This window comes from Dasypus novemcinctus, chromosome 21, assembly GCF_030445035.2.
Source record: "Dasypus novemcinctus isolate mDasNov1 chromosome 21, mDasNov1.1.hap2, whole genome shotgun sequence".
In the NCBI taxonomy this organism is placed as follows: domain Eukaryota; kingdom Metazoa; phylum Chordata; class Mammalia; order Cingulata; family Dasypodidae; genus Dasypus; species Dasypus novemcinctus.
Window position 1 is genome coordinate 50,591,210 of NC_080693.1, and position 19,991 is coordinate 50,611,200.

Consider the following 19,991-nt stretch of genomic DNA (forward strand, 5'->3'; position numbering starts at 1 on the left):
TTACTCTCAGCTAAAAACCTCACTTCTAAATAAAACGCCATGGTATGGAAACTTCCTCATTAACAGATCTTCAAGTCTGCTTCTTTGCTCCTATAGGTTCCACCCCTGTTTCTCAAACACCACAATTCAGTTATACCCCCTTCCTGAATCTTTCAGACTTTCCCTCTTCTGATCCTACCCCTCAGCGTTCAGAGATGCTCTGGCATCTCCCATTTTATAAAACAGTCCTTCATCCCATGTCTACTTAAGCGTAATTACCTCATTAACCCATCTCTAGCTGCTAAACAATTTTCCATCATCCCTTCACATTTTTTTTTTTATCTCACAAAGGGATCTATGTGGAGGGCACAGAGTGACACTATAGATCACAAACCACATGATATAATAGTTCTCTCCCTCCTCAGCATCTCCTTCATTTCCCTGGTTTTCTGACATCCACAGAGTGAGACTGTCCCTAAGTAACTACATGATCAGTGTGCTCTTTGTAAGATTCTTTATTCAGTGTCACCAATTCAGCAATCGCCTCATCAAATGCCATTTTTGCTAGGCAGCAGGTCTTTTCAGAAAAATTTAGAATTTTATAGTAAAAGACTGAGAAATTAAGTGCCAGGCCAAGTCAAATTGGCTATGTAGGCTGTATCTCTTTCTTACTAATTTCAAGTGCTCCCTGCTGGGAGTTTGACACAGTGGTTTGTTTACTGTCTCCAGATGCCACCTCAGAAAGATATCTAAAATCTTTCATTTCCAAGTAGAACACCTTACTTTCTGATTGTGTAGCAATGGGAATAAGGTATTTGTTCAAAAGTTCCAGAACATCACTGCAAATGTCCTGCAGTTCCGCCTCTATCTTGTCACAGTACTCTGCCCATCTGCTGCTGTTTCTCATTCTTCTCGGTTTTCCGTTCAATGCTGAAGATGACATGCCAAGAAGAGTTGGGCACCTACCACATTCTTGTAGGTCAGAGAGAGCAGATTTCTCTCTCCATGGAAAGTTCGTGCCCTGTTCTGTGACTGCCTTCATGACTGCAGCCATGTCATCATAGTGCTCAACCTGTGTGGCAAGTTTGGCTTTCACTACTAGCTCACTTTTATCCATGGTCATTCCCGTGGAGGACTGCAGGGAGCAAAGGTGCTTCTGAGCGTAACTCTTGAGACTGGTGCTGCTTCCATCTCAAGCCCATTCCTCAGGTGGCGTCTTTAGTGGCGGCAGCTCCACTTCTGCTCCAGCACCCATCCCTTCACATTTAAGCTTCTGGTAAGTTATCTCTAAATCGTCTCTACTTCATTTCTTACACTTTTAACACATTGAAATTTGGCTTCTGTCCCCATCAAACTACCAAAATGACTTACTAAAATACCAGTGATTTCCAAGTAACTTATTTCAATATATCATCTTCAGTGCTTGTCTCGCTTGACCTCTCAGCAATGTTTATCACAATTGTGCACTACCTTCTCTTTCCTTCCAAATGGTGAACAGGCTCTCTTGCACTTTTCACTCTTGGCTCTCTGGCTTTTTCATTTCCCTGAATGTGCCAAAATTCTTTTTCCTTGGAGTCTTTGTACAAGTTGTTTCCTGGGGATAAAACACTCATTCTCAAACTTGTTATTTGACTAATAATTGTAGGTTTCAGCTTTAATGTCTCTTCTTCAAGCTTCCTCTATGCCTCATTTAAATTAGTTCCCCTTTGGCAACTTCACCATTATTTCATACTGTTAACTAATTATAAGCATATGTTTGCCTACTGATTTAATTTCTGTCTCCACTTTAGATTTAACTTCCAGGAGTCACAGAGCATGTCTCTTAGTTACCCATCACAGTCTCTGGCAGAGTGTTCAATAAATTTGTCAAAGGAATGAACTATATATATATATTTCTGTGTAAATGTATGTGTGTATCTTCATAAATATTGTACTCTATGTCCTACTACAATAGAAATTCTTAATCTGGGGTTCATGGACAACCAATGATGTAAAAATCCCAGGACATTTCTGAAAGGTAACTATGCTTTTCTTTGGAGAGAAGTTCCCTGGATTTTACCCAGAAATTAAGAACTATAATGGTAGAGAATTCCAAAGCTTCAACCTCTAGATTCCATATTATTTCTCTCACCTTTGATATCTATTGCATTGCCATATCTACTTACAGTAATCTAACAAAGTGCAATATACTAAACTTTTCTGCTTCCTATTTGGAAGCAGAAACTAATTTAAAAAAATTCAATTTCCAGATAGCAAACATAGTTTAATATCAATTATTTCTAATCCCTTAAATCACAAATGAATTCAGTGGTACTTTATTAAGCAGAATAATGATGTAGGGTAATTTCACTGTCCTGAATTGGGAAAAAATATTTAGTGGACTACTAATTCTAGCATACTTAATTCATAATTTATTCCCAAATGGATCACTACATTGAGGGTGTCTTCCAGGGATCAAAACCTCAAATGCTTTCACATATTGGGTAGTTAAAGGAATAGATACAGTAGTTGGGTGGGTCTGCAAGGGTATGCCTTGTCTAAAGGAGGCAGCTACTACTCACCTCCAACCTGTTGGCATGCGAAAATGCAGCCCAGCGCTGCCAGAGCTTCCAAAGATCCACTAATCCAGACTTTTGAAATATCCCACTTTTTAACTGGTGGCAATTAATTTTCAAAATGCACCTTTTTAAAATTTCACAAAGCAAACAAAATACAACTGTGGGCAAGATTCATCCTGTATTATTCAGAAACAATGACTTCCATAGGCTTGTTTTAATCACTTTCAACAATTTTGGAGCAACCTTCAATTAATCAAAGTATAGTAAGCTCTTATGAGTCTACCATCCCAAAAATATTTTTATACTCTTGACCAATATGAAGTAATAAAGTAATGGTGTTTTTATGATTTCAAGTTAGGAAGTAATTTTTTAGGTTTAAAGTTTATTAATATATTTTAATAAGCACATTGTTGCCATATGCAGTGAAGACTAAAAATTAATTCTTATTTTGGGGGTAAGTTGGGGTGGGACCAGTAGCGAAAGGAACAGATAAAATATCCCACCAATGTGGTGTTACTTTGTCACCAATCAGTACATAGTGCTCTTCTCAAGCTGCTGACAAAATGTGACTTTTTGCCAAGGAATATATGAGGAAACCATTAATGCCATGTTGGTTGTAGTTTTTTCTTGATATGCAACCTCAGCCTTTTTTAAATTCTCCATAAGAACAAGAACCATAAGGCCACTGAGAACAATGGCCATCAATTTCTGCCAAGATCTAAACAAAGCTAAATGTATATCCAAGCCCTGTTAGCTCTGCTACCAAAGGCAACTGAGACAAAATATAAATTATCAATTTATAAATGACTTACTCCACAGTGACACTGGGAGCTAAGGGATCAAACTCCATTACTTCATAGTAATTGGGTGGCTGAAGATCATTCTTTGTCATTGCTTTAGGGAAAAAAGGAAGAAAGAAAAAAGGGGTAAACTCACATTTTACTTTTCTAGAAGATAAAAATAATATTCACTTTCTAATTTAAACTTCAACTATATGATCTTAACACAAGACTGACAATAGTTACCAATACAATGGTGTTCCAATATTACTCCTAAGGCCCCAAATCGATATAAGATTTCTAAATCTCAACTTGTGTTCAAAATACAGCTTTCAATTCAACAGAAGCATTTTTATAATCTCCTAATGTCAGCCATAATGAGATCTGTCCTGAATTCTAGTTAAACCTTATGAAACTTAAAAGTGCAAATGCATTTCTCTAATTTCTCCTTTCTATATATCTATTTTTAATTACCAGTAAATCTCTGACAGACCCATAAGTTTCCTTGTCTTATGCAAATGATAAATTCTCAAGTACCTGGATGATTGCTGGGCAAGGATGGCAGCCTCTGGTCTGATGGTGTTGCTGGAATGGTCTCTAGACTCACTGGCTGTAGAAATGCTGAATTTGAATATTCCGGAAACTGAAGAAAACATGGCACATGTTTAAGTAAATATTCCACATTAAGTTTTTCTTATTTATTATTTAGATTCATAGGCTTCCAAGTGGCATTGTTCCAAGAATGACATAACCTCAAATGAGTAAGAATTAGTGATTTTTAACTATTACTTTAGTTTCTAGGTAATAATTACTTCATGCCCACTGTACCCATTTCCCATATAAAATGTAAAATTAAAAGAATAGCATGTTGATTTTAAAAAAGCAGAATTATAAAGCTCAGTCCAGATTCTCTGTTCTTTCAAGCTGAATATAAAATCTCAGCCACAGTTAAATAGAAAAAAAAGATTTAACTCCACAGAAAAGCACAGGTGACCTATTAAATCAGGTCTGACTAGATAGAGATTAATGTCTTAATTAGAACATGTCTTTCTTTTAAATTTTCTCATTCATTCCAAAGATATGTCTCTGGGCACCCAGGAGATGCCAGGTACTGATAATACAGCAAAAAATAAAACAGACCAAGACCCTGCCCTCAAGAAGCAGAAAGACCATCAAAGAAGTAAACCGATGTCAGATAAGCACAATAGGAAAAAAAGCTGGGTGGGTAAGAGGATAAAAGAGGTAGAGGTGAGTTGGGCAGGCCACTGCTCTGATAGGCAGTATCAAGGAATGGCTCATCAGTGGGCACATTTGAGCAAAGACCTGATTGGCCCTATGATGACCTGAGGGGACAGCAAGTTCACAACCTCTGAAGTGGGGGACCAACATGGCAGGAGCAGAGGGAGCAAAGGAGAATGGGGCAAGAGCTGAGGCTCCAGAGATGACTGCAGGGGTCAGGTGATCAACTCAGACTTTTACTGAGTAAAATGGAGGAAAGTTATAGATTGGTTCTGAACACATGAATGACATTATTTGACTACTTTTTGAAAGGATTCTGGTTTGCTCTGAGAACAGATTGTAAAGGGAGGCATTATCAGAGGGGAGAGACTGGGCAAAGACTGAGGCATGGAGACCCTAAGGAGACCACTGCAATATCCATAGGAGGGTGACTTGCATTAGTATTAAAGCAGCGGTGTTGAGAAGTGGCTGATCATGGAAATAATGTGAACGTATAAGGCAGAGCTGACATACTGTTTCCCAAGGTTTTTGGTCTGACCAATTAAGAACAGAGTGGCCATTTATTGAGATGGGGAAGAATGCAGGAAAAATAAGTTAAGAGCCAGGGGTTGGGAAGAAATCAAGGGGAAATGCTAAGTCAGGGGTTCTTAACCTTTTTTGTTCCATGGACCCTTCTGCCAATCAGGTATGAAAACCACAGACTCCTATGCTGTACTATGAATTATTTAATAAATATATCACATCTGTACCAACAAGTCCCCAAAAGAATAATGTTTTGTTTTGTTTTTCAATTTAAATTCAAGCTCATGTTCCCCTTGTTAAGAACCCCTGGATATGTACATTCAGAATTTAAGGGAGGAGAACAGGCTAAAGATACAAACTTGTAAGTTATCAGAATTTGAATAGTCTTTTAAGATGTGAGACCAAAAGAGCACCATAGAATGAATGAAGATAGATAAGGTAGGTTTGAGGCCTGAGCCCTGGAGTCTCTAACAATGAAAGCTCAGTAGAGGAGGTAGGCCAGCAAAGGAGATGGAGACAGAATGGAAGTACTGGGAAAGAAGAATCAAAAGTTATTGAAATATCAAAGCCATGTGTATAAAAAAAAGTTATCAATTCTGTCATATGCTGCCAATATATCAGTAGCAAGAGGACTGAGAACTGCAGTACCAGATTTAGTAACATAGAAATCACTGGTGACTTTGAGAAGAGCTATGTCAGTGGAATGGTAGAGATGAAGCATGTTCAAAGTCTATCAAAGAGGATGGGAAGAAACAAAGTGGAGACAAAATATAAACAACTCTAAAGGAAGTCTGATCCTTAACCATCTTTCTAACAAATGAACTCAACTTGTCTATCTTAGAAAGATATAAAAAGGGAACAAGAAAAGTCATATAACAGGCTGGATCAACACACAAATACAAAAAAATACTGAGCAGGACGTGAGAATTAACAACCAGGCATCCTTTTATTTTGGCCAGGATAATCTGCTGACTAGGTGCACTGCTAAGGAAGGGCTTCATTACTTACATTGTGATTTGTATGACTTGAGGCGAGGTTTTGGCTGGTCCTTTGGGCAAACCTAGGATAGTGTGATAACACAGCATGAGTACCCTACAGTGAGAACACAAATGCAAAAAGTAAGATGATTTCCCTGATCCAAAAACAAAGCCTAAACCATACCTGAGACCACATCCAAGTATTACTTTTGTATAACAGTTGCCATCTGGTTTCAGTGCCCACTAGGGCACCAAAGAGAGCAAAGACAAAGTGCTGTACCTTGGCAGCTGAAGCCATCATAAACCTCTGGAGTATGCACGGTACACTGTTAAGAACAGAACTTTCAGTCTTTCCATTAGAATAGCTGCCACGCCCTCATTTTCTGAGGGATGAGAGGCAGTGCAGAATAGGAGCTAGAAAGAGAGCAGGGAGGGTTCCAGTTTTGAGCAAGATGGAGTAAACACTCTCCCACTGAACGCAACTAAAAAATCTGGATGGAATGCACAGAGCAGCTGTTTGAAAACTCTGAAAAGTAAAAAGTAGGAGGCTGACTGGAAAAGAAGACTAGAATTCAAAGAACTATTGAACTATTGTTGAATTTACCATTTTCACCCCATCTGGTGTTTCCTGGCCTGAATGCAATGCAGCCTGAAACTCATAAGGAGGCATCAGGGAGGACACAGAGAGCTCTAGGAGAGGCCCAGTAATCCTCACTTAAGAGGCAGAAAAGAGAATCTGAATGCTCAGAGAGAGTGCAGAAATCCCTTCCCTTATTTTTTTTTTTCTTCTCCCCATTCTCACAACCCCACCCTTAGGCAATCCAAGGTAGGAGCAGTGACAGCAAAAGGCCCTATAGGAGCTTAAAACTCTACTCTTCTAATAGGTAGACCTATGATCCCAAGCAGTTGGGGTTAACCCCCATTGTTTCTTTTTTCCTCTCTGTCCTACCATTTTTTCCCCAGACTCAAGCACAGTAGAGCAATGTGTGGCAGAGTGAAGTAACTGAAGCCTTTGCTTTCTGACTGAAGAACCAATATGGGGAGCCAAAGGAAACCAAGAAGTATCAGAGAAATCACAAAAAGGGAGGAATTTGGGAAAGCAATCCCATAAAGTTGCCTATAGATCCTGGGCTGACCTGCTGAGCTGTGTGTGTGTGAAACTGATACTGATCAGTATACCAAAGACATGGAGAACTGAACTAACACACAAACTGTTGTCCAGATCCCAGACTGACCACTGGGTGATGTGCATGTGGAACACATCTGACTAGCAATGCAAAGGCTTTGAAAAGGTAACTAATATTGGAATCACAGTTCATAGAAGTCATCTTGAAACTTGCAGCAAGGACCTAATCAGGTATCTGTCTATTTAAACAAAAAGATTAACATGCCCCACAGAATTTAAATAAGAACAAGAGTCTCATAATAGTCAAACTGTCCAAGATATAATCCAAAATTACTAGGCATAAAAAGAACCAGGATAATCTCAACTTGCATGGGAAAAGAAAATCAACAGATGTCAATGCCAAGAAGACATGATGTTGGAATTATCTGACAGATTTTAAAGGAGCTGTTATACAAATGTTCCAATAAACAATAGTCAACACTCCTGAAAAAAAAGGAAAAATAGACGGTTTCAGCAAAGAAGATATAAAAAGAAATTTTAGGATGAAAACATATAGTAACTGAAATTTTAAAAACCTCACAAGGTGAGCTCATTAGCAAAATGGAGATGAGAGAGGAAAGAGTCAGTGATCTTGAAAACAGAACAATAGAAATTATCCTATCTGGACAACAGAGAGAAGAAAAAAGAGTGAAAAAATAATGAGTTTCAGAGAACTAAGAAACAATAACAACAGGTCTAATATTTGCATCATCAGCGTTCCAGAGAGTGAGCAGAAATGCATGTCATGCTGAAACAAATTTTGAAGAAATTAAAGGCTGAACACTCACAAGTTTGGAGAGAAACATAAATCCACAAATTCAAGAAGCTCTGGCAACCCCAAAAAGAATAAACCAAAAGAAACCCATGCTCAGATACATCAGAATCAAATTGCTAAAAACTAGACACAAAAATATTCTTACAATTAGCCAGAGAAAATGACATTACTCAAAGAACAATAATTTGGATGAGTGTGGATTTTACATTAAAAACCATTAAGACTGGTATGGGATGTTATTGACAGGGGATATATGGTTGACAGGGAGTTAAACAGGGCATGTGTCCAGGGTGCATGGAAATGTTTGGATATACTCATAGTGGAAACAATTAAAAACAACACCTGGGGGGGTACTGGGTTACTGGCCGGGGGGGCTCTGTCGTGGTCCCTAGGGGAGCAGCGGCAGTCCCCCAGGTGCAACGGTAAGGATCAGGAAGGAATGAGGGTCCAACAGTGACCCCCTGATACTAATGACTATGCTTGTGAGCCTATACACCTGAAGTAAGATCAAGGCCTAGAGCAGCACTGTGCCTAGGAGTTCCTTCCTGACAGCCTCCGTGTCACTCAAATGTGGCCAGTCTCGAAGCCAAACTCAGCATGTAAATGCAATGCCTTCCTCCCAGCGTGGGACATGACACCCAGGGATGAGCCTCCCTGGCACTGAGGGATCACTACCAAGTACCAGCTGATGACATAACTAGAAAATGACCTTGAATTAAAGGTTCAACGCAGACCAGAATATCCCTGTCTACATATAATAAAAGGAGTTAAAAATGCTTTTTGACCTAAATCAAGGGGGAAATGGAAAGGACAAATGAGTTTATATGGCTATGAGTCTCTAAAAAAGATCTGGAGGTTGTCAGAAGGATCGCCCTTATGCACACCTGAGCAGAGTCTCAGAGACAGATAAAGTAGATACAACCTCAGGTATTGGTTCTTTTGAGGGCTAAAGAGACCCACAGGTTTTATGGTCATGGCAGATGGAGTTCACTGCCATGTCAGTTGGCCCTTCTTTGGAGCTGGTGTTTCTGCGTGATGGAGCTGGACTCAGATGTGATCTCTTTTCACAAGCCCTTCATGCTACTTTACTGGAATTGTAGTTGGTGCTGGGGTTTAAGATATATCTAGGGTCGGGAAATGGACTTGGCCCAGTGGTTAGGGCGTCCGTCTACCACATGGGAAGTCCGCGGTTCAAACCCCGGGCCTCCTTGACCCATGTGGAGCTGGCCCACGCGCAGTGCTGATGCACGCAAGGAGTGCCCTGCCACGCAGGAGTGTCCCCCGCGTAGGGGAGCCCTACGCGCAAGGAGTGCGACCGTAAGGAGAGCTGCCCAGCGCGAAAGAAAGTGCAGCCTGCCCAGGAATGGTGCCGCCCACACTTCCCGTGCCGCTGACGACAACAGAAGCGGACAAAGAAACAAGACGCAGCAAATAGACACAGAGAACAGACAACCAGGGGAGGGGGGGCGGAATTAAATAAAAATAAAAAAATAAATCTAAAAAAAAAAAGATTTATCTAGGGGATCTGAATCTCTGGACTGACAATATGATAGCCAGGCCCTGAGCCTCAACAGACTTCAGCTCCTACACTCTGATTTACTAGACTCACCCCACTCAGCTAACATGGAGTTGAAGAACGTCAACCACCACACCATGGAGCCTAGAGTGCCTACAACTAGAAGCAGGAGGATTGCATCCAGTATCCATGTGGATTCTAAGCCCCTTCGTGACATAGATGTGGAATGGACACAACCAAGCCAAGGTCCACAGGAAGGAGGAATACAGTAAGGATTAGAATGGACTTAATGATATTCTATTCACGAACTATTGTGGTTAATAATCGAGAAAATGTGGCATTGGTGTGGAGAAAGTGGCCATGGTGGCTGCTGGGTGCGGGGAATGGGAGGAAGAGATGAGATGTGGAGGCATTTTCGGGACTTGGAGTTGTCCTGAGTGGTGCTGCAGGGACAATTGCCGGACATTGTATGTCCTCCCATGGCCCACTGGATGGAAAGTGGGAGAGTGTGGGCTATGGTGTGGACCACAGGCCATGGGGTGCAGCAATGCCCAGAGATGTACTCACTAGATGCAATGGATGTGTCATGATGATGGGGGAGAGAGTTACTGTGGGGGGAGTGGTGGGGTGGGGGCGGTGGAGGTGAATGGGGACCTCATATTTTTTTAATGTAATATTCTTAAAAAAAATGAATAGAATAAAATTTAAAAAAAACAAAAACCATTAAGAATGTCTCATGATGATGGAGGAGATTGTTGTTATGGGGGGAGGAGTGGGGTGAAGGGGGTGGGGGGTATACGGGAACCTCATATTTTTTAAATGTAATATCAAAAAAATAAATAAAGACAAAAAAAACCATTTAGGCCAGAGGACAGAATAGTGCTAAAATAAAATAACTACCACTCAAAATTCTATATCTAGTGATGAAAGAAAAGTCTTCTCAGTGAATTGAGCCTATCATATAATGTCTCTCTTTGTCCCTTGTAATATTCTTTGCTCTGATAATCTGTTCTAAAAGATCTGCTAAAGGAAATTCTTCAGACAGGAAATTATACCAGAAGGAAACTTTTAACACTGGGAATAAAAGATCAACAGAAATGGTAAATATCTGGGTAAATATAATGGTCTATTTTTCTCCTTTTGAGTTCTTTAAAATGTATTTGAGGATTGCAGCAAAAATTTTAACACTGGTACTTTTTTTTTCCCTAAACTTAGGAGAAAACTATACCATATAGAGATGAAAGTAAAAGGACTATGATATGATGCTAAGGTTACTATATTCTGCTTCATGTGGCAAAGTATTGTTTCTACCTAGACTTTGAAAAATCAAGTATATATATATTACAGTCCCTAGAATAACCACTAAAAAAACTAGACAAAAAAATCAAAATCAAGATAAATTAAAGTACAGTGCTAAAAACAAAAAGAAAACAGGAAAGAAAAAAGAGAAATAACAATAAAAAACAAGAGAACCAAATAGAAAATAAATTATATAATGGAAGACCTAAATCCAAACCAATCATTAATTAATGTAAATGGTCTAAACATAACAATTAAAAGACATAAATTGCAAAACTAGAAAAAACAGCATGATCCAATTCTATCTATAAGACCCTCCAAATATATTGATATAGATAAGTTAAAAATAAAGGATGGTGTAGCAGTTTGAGATTATTTATGAATTCCAAAAAGAGATATTGTTTATAAACCAGTCTGTTCCTCTGGGCATGATACCTTTTGACTATATCAGATTCAGCTGAGATGCCCTTGATTAAATTATGTTAACATGAGGGCTTTGATTCGACCACATCATTAGGGTGACTCAGTTTGAGTCCCCACCCACTTTTGTGCTCAAAGATGCTCAATTAAGAACAAGGGCATAGATACAGGGAGAAGAACACAGAGGCAGAGAGAGCACTCCACAACACAGAAAGACAACACAGCAGGGGCCCTGGGAAGAGATATGAGCCTGATAGTCTACAGCTAACCTTATAAAAAGAACAGAGCAGCTGTGCCCAGGAAGAAACAGCCCTGGGAAGAGAGGAGCTCTATGCCAGCCTACAGCTGAGACTGGAAGAAGCTGGGCCCATGGAGCCTTAAGAGGAAGATGAAGGCTAAACTGAGGAAGTAACCTTGAGTTGGATTCTTTAAGGCCTTGTAACTGTAAGCTTCCACCCCAAATATCATTTATAAAAGCCAAGAGATTTCTGGTACTTTGCATCGGTACCCCTTTTGGTTAACTACTACAGATGGAAAAAGACAGATCATGCAAACACTAGCAAAAGTTGCTATATTAATATCAATGTAGATGGCAGGGCAAAGAAAATTATGGGGAACAAACAAGGACATAATTATAAAAACATCAATTCACCCACAAAATATACCACTCCTAAATGCATATGCACTTAACAGAAGACCTTTGAAACATATGAATAAAACATTTAAAGGAAAATTAAAACCACTTTGATACAATTTCTTCCAGAAATACCAGGAAACAGACTATAAATATGACCTTTGACTTTATCTGACCATCATTATTATTATTTTGCAAGGATCCTTGCTAGTATAAATAATTCCATTATTCACTTGGTCTGTGATTGCAAACAAGTTAAATCACAACCATGGAGTAGCTGAAAAATCTCAAGTGTGTAAGACATTTTGATGGCTGATTTTGCACCTCATGTTTTTAGGCTTAGGACATAATCCAGATATATACACTAGTCAATTTTAGTGGCTCAATTTCTGGCACTAAAAAAACAATATAACGAGTTTCATCTATAAGATATTTTTGAAAATATGAAAGAAATAGAAATAAAAGTCTGTGGGCTCCTTAGAAAATCTAAAATATAAAATGTTATTGGTATTACAGATTAACTTTCATTCCAATGAATTCTAAGAACTGTTAAAAATTATTTTGATGTCTGGAACTCAGGTGGTTGCCCATGGTAGAATTTTTCAATGTATAGGTGAAGAATCACTGCTTTTTGAATCTCCTGGGATGCTTGTTAAAACTGAAGATTCCTGGGCCCCATGCCAACTTAATGATTTAGAATTTCTGGAGGCCAGCAATTTAACATTTTAACAGGTACCTAGGTGATTGTTATGCTATTTATGAGATTCACTAATGATTAAAATAAGCAGCTATTAGGAAGGATTTGATCTTTTTATGTTTATTATAGAGACGTTTGTTGCAGTAAGATTTCAGGTTTATTAGTCATTCTTCCTTGTGTTACACACAAGACTAGCAGGATAAGAAGAAAACAGAATCAGCTACTTTAGACTGACATCATTTACCAAGGAAGTCACTGGAGATCTGCCTTATAGCACAACATTTCAACATTTACTTGCATAACACATAATCAAGACCAGAGATAGCCAACCAAGGGTACTGATCCAACTAAGTGGGTTCATGGGCTAGCCACTGACACCACCATTTCCTTACATATAAATTCCTTCTTTTCTTGCACACTTTTTGGCATTTTATTCTTCCCAGTTTAATTTTCCTTTCTCTTTGTCTTCCCTCCTCCCTTTTTTTCTTTTAAAAACAGAAAAGTAATTCTGTGATTGGGTATATGAGTATTTAAATAAAACTCCAGGCAACTTTAAAAAAGAATGAGTAATTCCTAAATCCACAGATATACAAAAAAGACTGTGCAAAGGTATTTGTTGAGTGGAGAAAAAAGGCAAGATTAAAAACACCTCATTTTAGCCAAACTTGGCAAAATAAACTCACTACCATCACCACCAAATCTTTGATCTGTTTATTTGCTGGTTGAACTTTGAATTTCAGCAGCGTTCTGGCCAACACCTACTCTCCAGTTCTTCAGATTTGCCCAGGACAACTAAGAAAATGATGATGGATAAGTCCCATTCCAAAAAAACAAGGAGTATCTTCAACTGCAAGCAAACTGTTCTTTCTACTTATCCCATAAGCTCTAAGCTCCCCCTCAATCTGAAGCAGTTAGCACAGGTATCATCCCACATTCCTCAAGACTGAGGAATGAACAAACCTAAGGTGAGAGTGTAACCATGGACCAAAGTAGATTTATTGTTATTGTAGTCATTATCATATGGTAATGGAAGAACTTGTAACACTGATATAAAGATAATGGTTACCAGAGGTTCTGAGGGGAGCGAGAGGGATGAATAGGTGGAACGCAGGGCATTTTTAGTGCATTGGGATTATTCTATATGATGCAATGGCAGATAAATGATACTATATGTTTGTCAACCAAAATGCAAACTATAGACCTTGGTTAGTAGCAATGCTTCAATACTGGTTCATCAATTTTAATAAATGTACTACACTAATGTAAAATGTTAATAATAGGGAAAAATGTGTGGGTGTGTGGGGGGGGACAGAGAGCAGGGTTATGGTTTCCCCTATACTTTTTTTTTTTAAGGTACTGTGGTGGGATTGAACCCTGGACCTTTTATGTGGGAAACTAGCATTCAACCACTAGCCCCATCAGCTCCCCTCTCCTATACTTTTGATGTAACTTTTCTGTAATCTAAAACTTCTCAAAAATAAAGTTATTACAAAAAATAAGAACCCTCTTTTGTATAAGTACATTATAACTCCTAAAAATGAGATTGCTGGATCAAAGGTAAATGAATTATCATTTTGACACATACTGCCTCTGGCTTCTTGTAAGGGTTGCATAATTTTGTGCCTGTTACCTACTTTTCCACAGCCCACAATGTTATCAAACATTTGGATTTTTACCAATCTGAGAGGTTAAAAAAAAAGTCAATGTACTCTCACATTTCTCTTACCATAAGAGCAGTTTTGCACAGTTTACAGGTTATTTGTATTTATTTTTGGTGAACTACCAGTTCATCAATTCTGCTACAACCTAGCTATATGAATCTAAGCAAGTTCTATTCCCTCTAGGTTTCAGTCTCCTCTTTAAAATAGGGATAATAGTAAAAGCACTGAACCCAGAATGTTCTTGAAGACAAAATGAGATAATCAGAAAGAGCTTAGCAAACTGACTGGCACATAGCAAGTGCTCTGTAACTGGTGTAACCATTAAAATTTTAAGTCTCTTTTCTCCTCAGACTCCTTTTATTACTCTATTCCTGTTTCCCCCTGTATTAGTCAGCCAAAGGGGTGCTGATGCAAAATACCAAAAATCTGCTGGGCATTATAAAGGGTATTTATTTGGGGTAGGAGCTTACAGTTACCAGGCCATAAAGCATAAATTACTTCCCTCACCAAAGTCTATTTGGAGCAAGTTGGCTGCCAACATCTGCGAGGATTCAGGCTTCCTGGGTTCCTACATTCCTGGAACTTGCTTTCTCTGGGTTCAAGGTTCTTTCCTTCCTGGGGCTAGCTTCTCTTCCTCGGTGAGCTTACTTCCTAGAGCGCCAGCTTAAGTCTTCAGCATCAAACTCCAACATTAGAACTTCAACATTAGAAACCCTCAGCTCTGTTCTTCCCCATGTCTTTTATCTGTGAGTCCCTACCCACCAAGGGGTGGGGACTGGGTGGGGACTCAATACCCTAATCATAATCATGCCCAGGTACAGATCAGATTACAAGCATAATCCAATATTTCTTTTTGGAATTCATCAATTATATCAAACTGCTATACCCCATAACTTCCTGTTACCACTACAAAATAACAAACAGAGACAACTTTTTTGAAAGCTTGTTATGTACCAAGTACTATATTGGGAGCTTTACATAGAGTATCTTGCTGAACCTTTTGACAATCCTAGCAAGTACTTTTAGGACAAAAAAAAATGAAGGGTCACTTCCACAGTCATCTAGCTAGTAGGTAGTAGTGCTAACACTCTGACTCAGGTCTGATTGCTAAGACTCTACTATTTCTACTATGCCATGTTTTCTTAAATATAAGACATCAGAATGTCACGATATTAGTTATGAAGTTTTTCTGACATACTTACAGGGGTGTTTCTGTATTTTCAGAGGCTAGCAAATCCACTGGTAGATGAAGACTGGGTTTCAAGTTGTTTGTTACAACAGGACTTGGAGAGCTTAAATCTGGAAAACAAATGGACTTGTTTTTAAAACACTGGTTTTAAAACACTGGCAATTGTTCTAACATTAATTTAGAGACCCCTATCACCATAAAATCATGATATTTCTTCAAACAGAAATTTTAAATCATGTATGATAGTTGGAAAGAAATATTTTGCCACAAAAAGACTGTTGTAAGGTTAAACATGTTATTGAATTGCATTTTCTAAAATTCCAAGCTGATCAATGGAAGGGATTTAACATGTCCTGTTCTGCCAAGCATGAAAAGTAAAAAGCTCACTGGTTCATGTGGAGATCTATCCTGACCACCCCAAGCTCTTAAGTTCCCAAAATTCTAAGTGAAGCACTCTAAAGGGAATAATAATTTTCCCTTCTCTGAAAATATATCATAAAAACCCAAGAAGACTCTCCAACGCAACTGACATCATACATTCCACTGGTCCACACAAGCAAGTAACCAACATTTTATAAGCGGGTGGAAGTTATAAGAAAACCACAAATACAAGAATACTGAATTTTTTTTGACTCTGGAGAAACCCAGTAATGAGAAAAACAACTGGTTTTAGTTTGGCAAAACTTCTGGATTTCAGCATTTTTCTTCATCTTTATTTTGTAACTTACCAGAACTTTTTGGGAATAAGGATAGAAGAAGATACCAAAGAAGAGTGATAAGATAAGTAACTCTGGGGAAACGGACTTTGGCCCAGTGGTTAGGGCGTCCGTCTACCATATGGGAGGTCCACGGTTCAAACCCCGGGCCTCCTTGACCCGTGTGGAGCTGGCCATGCGCAGTGCTGATGCGCGCAAGGAGTGCCGTGCCACGCAGGGGTGTCCCCCGCGTAGGGGAGCCCCACGCGCAAGGAGTGTGCCCGTGAGGAAAAGCCGCCCAGCGTGAAAAGAAAGAGCAGCCTGCCCAGGAATGGCACCGCCCACACTTCCCGTGCCGCTGACGACAACAGAAGCGGACAAAGAAACAAGACGCAGCAAATAGACACCAAGAACAGACAACCAGGGGAGGGAGGGAAATTAAATAAATAAATAAATCTTAAAAAAAAAAAAAAAAAAAAAGATAGGTAACTCTAAGGCTACAATGCATTTTATAAAATGTTATTTCATTTATGCACACAGCAACCCTTTAAGGCAACTATTATTCCTTTCTGAAAGGATAGATGGCAGAGCTGGGATTTGAACTTGGACTCTTCTAACTCTTAACACCTGTGTTTTTCTCTATGTATTTCACCACCATCTTGTGATTCCTGAATTTCTCCATCATCTGACTGTACCAAATTTTCTTTTATCTGATCCTATGGTATAAGAGAATAATTCAAAGATAATAAGATATGGGTTCTGAATAGTTTTAAATATTGGTCATAGAGGTGAACAACCTCTACAAAGCAGGCCAGGGGAACTGTACAAGATTCTAAGTCAATGGAATGAGTTTCAAAGACCTCCTTCCCCAGATATATCCTATCTCTATAATGGGTTTGACCCAACCATTTGCCAGGAAGAAATTATATCTCCTGATACAGTTCTCTGAAATTCACACTAATTTCAGTCTTTCTTAGGTGGCATTTAATCATGAAACCAAGCAGAACCAATTCACATCAAGCTCTTCCACTGGTTTGAAAGGGCTGAGTGCTTATTTACTTAAGTCTGAAAGCTGAGTGTTCATGGCACTGATTTCTTGCAGAGAAGCCTGAGGAGTTGGGGGGCTGGGACTTAGGTCAAGGAGATCACAGGATGGAGCAGAAGGCTCACTGGAAGTCTGAAAACAAAGCAAACAAAAAAAGCAATTTAGAAAAAAATGTGTCATGTGTGGTGTGCTCTATCATACTTTGCCCCTAGTGACATTCCTTGGAAGGAGAGGGGTACTATTTGGATGCAGTTTAAGGGAGAATTCTCCATTCAGTAGTTAACACTAATACTAATCATACACCTACATTGATTTCTGCTTAATTAGGGAATCTTTTTATGATCTGTTGTTAACTTAATAACATCAAGTTACTAAGGTAAATACTCTGCACCACCAAAACCACTCCAAATTGTCAACACATGTCTCCTTTTTTAAAGACCTGTTTTGGGTAAACCTTGTTTCCTACTACTATACAATGTTCAACTGTAGTACTATACAATGTTTAATTGCATAGTAAAATGCCAAATTGTTTATTTTATAATATTTCTATTCACTTACACTGGTGGCTTCCTCCCAGTTCTTATTTCGCTCCAAAATCCTTTGCTGGTTTCTAGTAAACCTGTTTAAATGAGCAAAACAGAAGTATTTAAAAGAAAAACAGATAAGAAAATCTTGCAAAGTTTAATTATTAACACACACACATTTAGAAAAAAGAAAATCAATCCAACTCCTACTCAATTCCCAGTAAAAGAATTTTAACAACTGTTTTCCAGTTTATAGTGGTAATAAAGCCTATAGAGAAAACCGTGAGAAAAGGGGAATGTATTAAAAATATTAATTCCATCACTCAGAAATGGTCCCTGGTAACACTATAATGTATTTCCTTCCAGTCTTTTTTTTTTTTTTTAAAGATTTATTTTATTTATTTGATTCCCCTTCCCCGGTTGTCTGTTTTCTGTGTCTTTTTGCTGCGTCTTGTTTCTTTTGTCCGCTTCTGTTGTCGTCAGCAGCACGGGAAGTATGGGCAGCGCCATTCCTGGGCAGGCTGCACTTTCTTTTGCGCTGGGCGGCTCTCCTTACGGGTCGCACTCCTTGCGCGTGGGGCTCCCCTACGCGGGAGACACCCCTGCATGGCAGGGCACTCCTTGCGCGCATCAGCACTGCGCATGGGCCAGCTCCACATGGGTCAAGGAGGCCCGGGGTTTGAACCGCGGACCTCCCATGTGGTAGATGGACCCCCTAACCACTGGGCCAAAGTCCGTTTCCCTCTTTCCAGTCTTTTTTCTGTAAGTGAATCTATTTTTAAACTTAGTTGAAATTATATTTTATGTAATTCCATATCCAAATTTGATTAAGTTATGGACATTTTTCCAGGAACACAATTATTCAGAAATAGTTTTTAAGGGCTTCATATTTTACCTTACGAATGTACCACATTTAACCATTCTTCTTATTCTCAAATAGTTATGCTATTCCCAATTCTGCCATTAAAAATAATTTACAATAAAAATTCAAAACATTAAATTATCTTCACTGTTTCACTGTTTAGTTTCATTTTTATAAGAGACTTGAACAAACTAAGAATACTGATCATTTACAACACTGGTTTAATTTTACACTGCTTATCCACTGGGGGTGAAGGAGGGGCAATTAAGTAAATAGCAGAATAGATATGAAAAATAGTGACATTGAAGACAGAAGTCCAAAGTTCAAGTGTCAGCATTACTATTTAGTAGCCACAGCTATGACTTCCTGAAACTCAGTTATTTATTTAGGAATTTATTATTCCTAAAAAGGAATAACAACATATGAATAACTTCCCTTGCAAAGTTATTTTCAGGGAAAATTAGAAGATAGATGATAATAGATGCAAAAGATGAATGCATGAGGAATTGTTCTGCAAACTGAGTGTCACTGTATGACACTCCATGAGCCTAAACACTTCAGGGTTTAAAAGTGTATATTGAATCTGAGCATGCACTTAGCTTTAAGGATTTTTGCCCTTCTAAAACAAGGTTTTTTCCTTCTATTTATGGAAATGATTTCTAGTATGCTAGTCAGTTATGTACTGGTTTGAACAACCATCACGGGTAAAACTCTGAATAATAAGTCTCCATTTCCTTATTTGCACAAATATTTCCTAGATGTAATGGGTTGAGACTTTTGAGGATGCTGAAATGGGGTGAATATATTTTGCATGTGGGGCATATATGAATCTTTGGGGCCAGAGGGTAGACTGTGATAGGTAGAATTACTTCTGTTCTTCCCAAAGCTGTCCACATCCTAACCACTGGGAGTAGTAAATATGCTGTTAGGTTACATGGCAAAGGGGAATAAAGGTTGCAAATGGAATGAAAGCTGCCTTAAAATAGGGAAATTATCCTGAATTACTCAAGTGGAGTCAATGTAATAACAAGCATCCTTAAATGTGGAAGAGGGAGGCAGTAGAGGAAGAAAGCGTGGTTTGAGAAGGATTAGACCAGATATGGCTGGCTGTGAAGACTGAGGAAAGGGACTATGAGCCAAGGAGAGTAGTATCTTTTCTAGGGGCATGAACCTCTCTCTGAAACTTAAGACTTAATTGTTGCTGTCACACAACTTACTGCAGTCACTTTTAGCACAAATAGTTCAAAGCTAAATCAGAATGAGCCATTCACATAAGTAACCCAATCGTCTCACATCTAGACCAAATAAATGCATATTCTCCTCAGAGGAAGTCTTTAAGTCAGTGGTTTCAGGGTTTATAACAGAATTCTCCAAAATAAAATCTGGAGACAGTGCTATACTGAAATCCATTTTTTTTTCCTTACAATGATGTCTATCACAGGAAACAGAGGGCAA

The 19,991-nt window shown here is 38.8% G+C and overlaps 1 protein-coding gene across 2 annotated transcripts in view; it reads right to left on the minus strand.

Moving 5' to 3' along the window:
- The window catches only part of TOM1L1 (target of myb1 like 1 membrane trafficking protein), a 64,266-nt gene that overhangs the window by 2,551 nt on the left and 41,724 nt on the right, over positions 1-19,991 (minus strand). Inside the window, exons 9-14 of one of the 2 annotated variants that reach the window (XR_188143.4) lie at positions 17,709-17,769; positions 17,165-17,282; positions 15,424-15,520; positions 6,086-6,169; positions 3,854-3,959; positions 3,350-3,431 (exon numbers count right to left, since the gene is read on the minus strand). Coding sequence is in view for 1 of the 2 variants with exons in the window: in XM_004457222.5 (XP_004457279.2) it covers positions 3,350-3,431; positions 3,854-3,959; positions 6,086-6,137; positions 15,424-15,520; positions 17,165-17,282; positions 17,709-17,769 (516 nt within the window). In the remaining variant the exon portion in view is untranslated. The remainder of the gene's footprint in view (positions 1-3,349; positions 3,432-3,853; positions 3,960-6,085; positions 6,170-15,423; positions 15,521-17,164; positions 17,283-17,708; positions 17,770-19,991) is intronic. The other variant, XM_004457222.5, reaches the window with a different exon arrangement.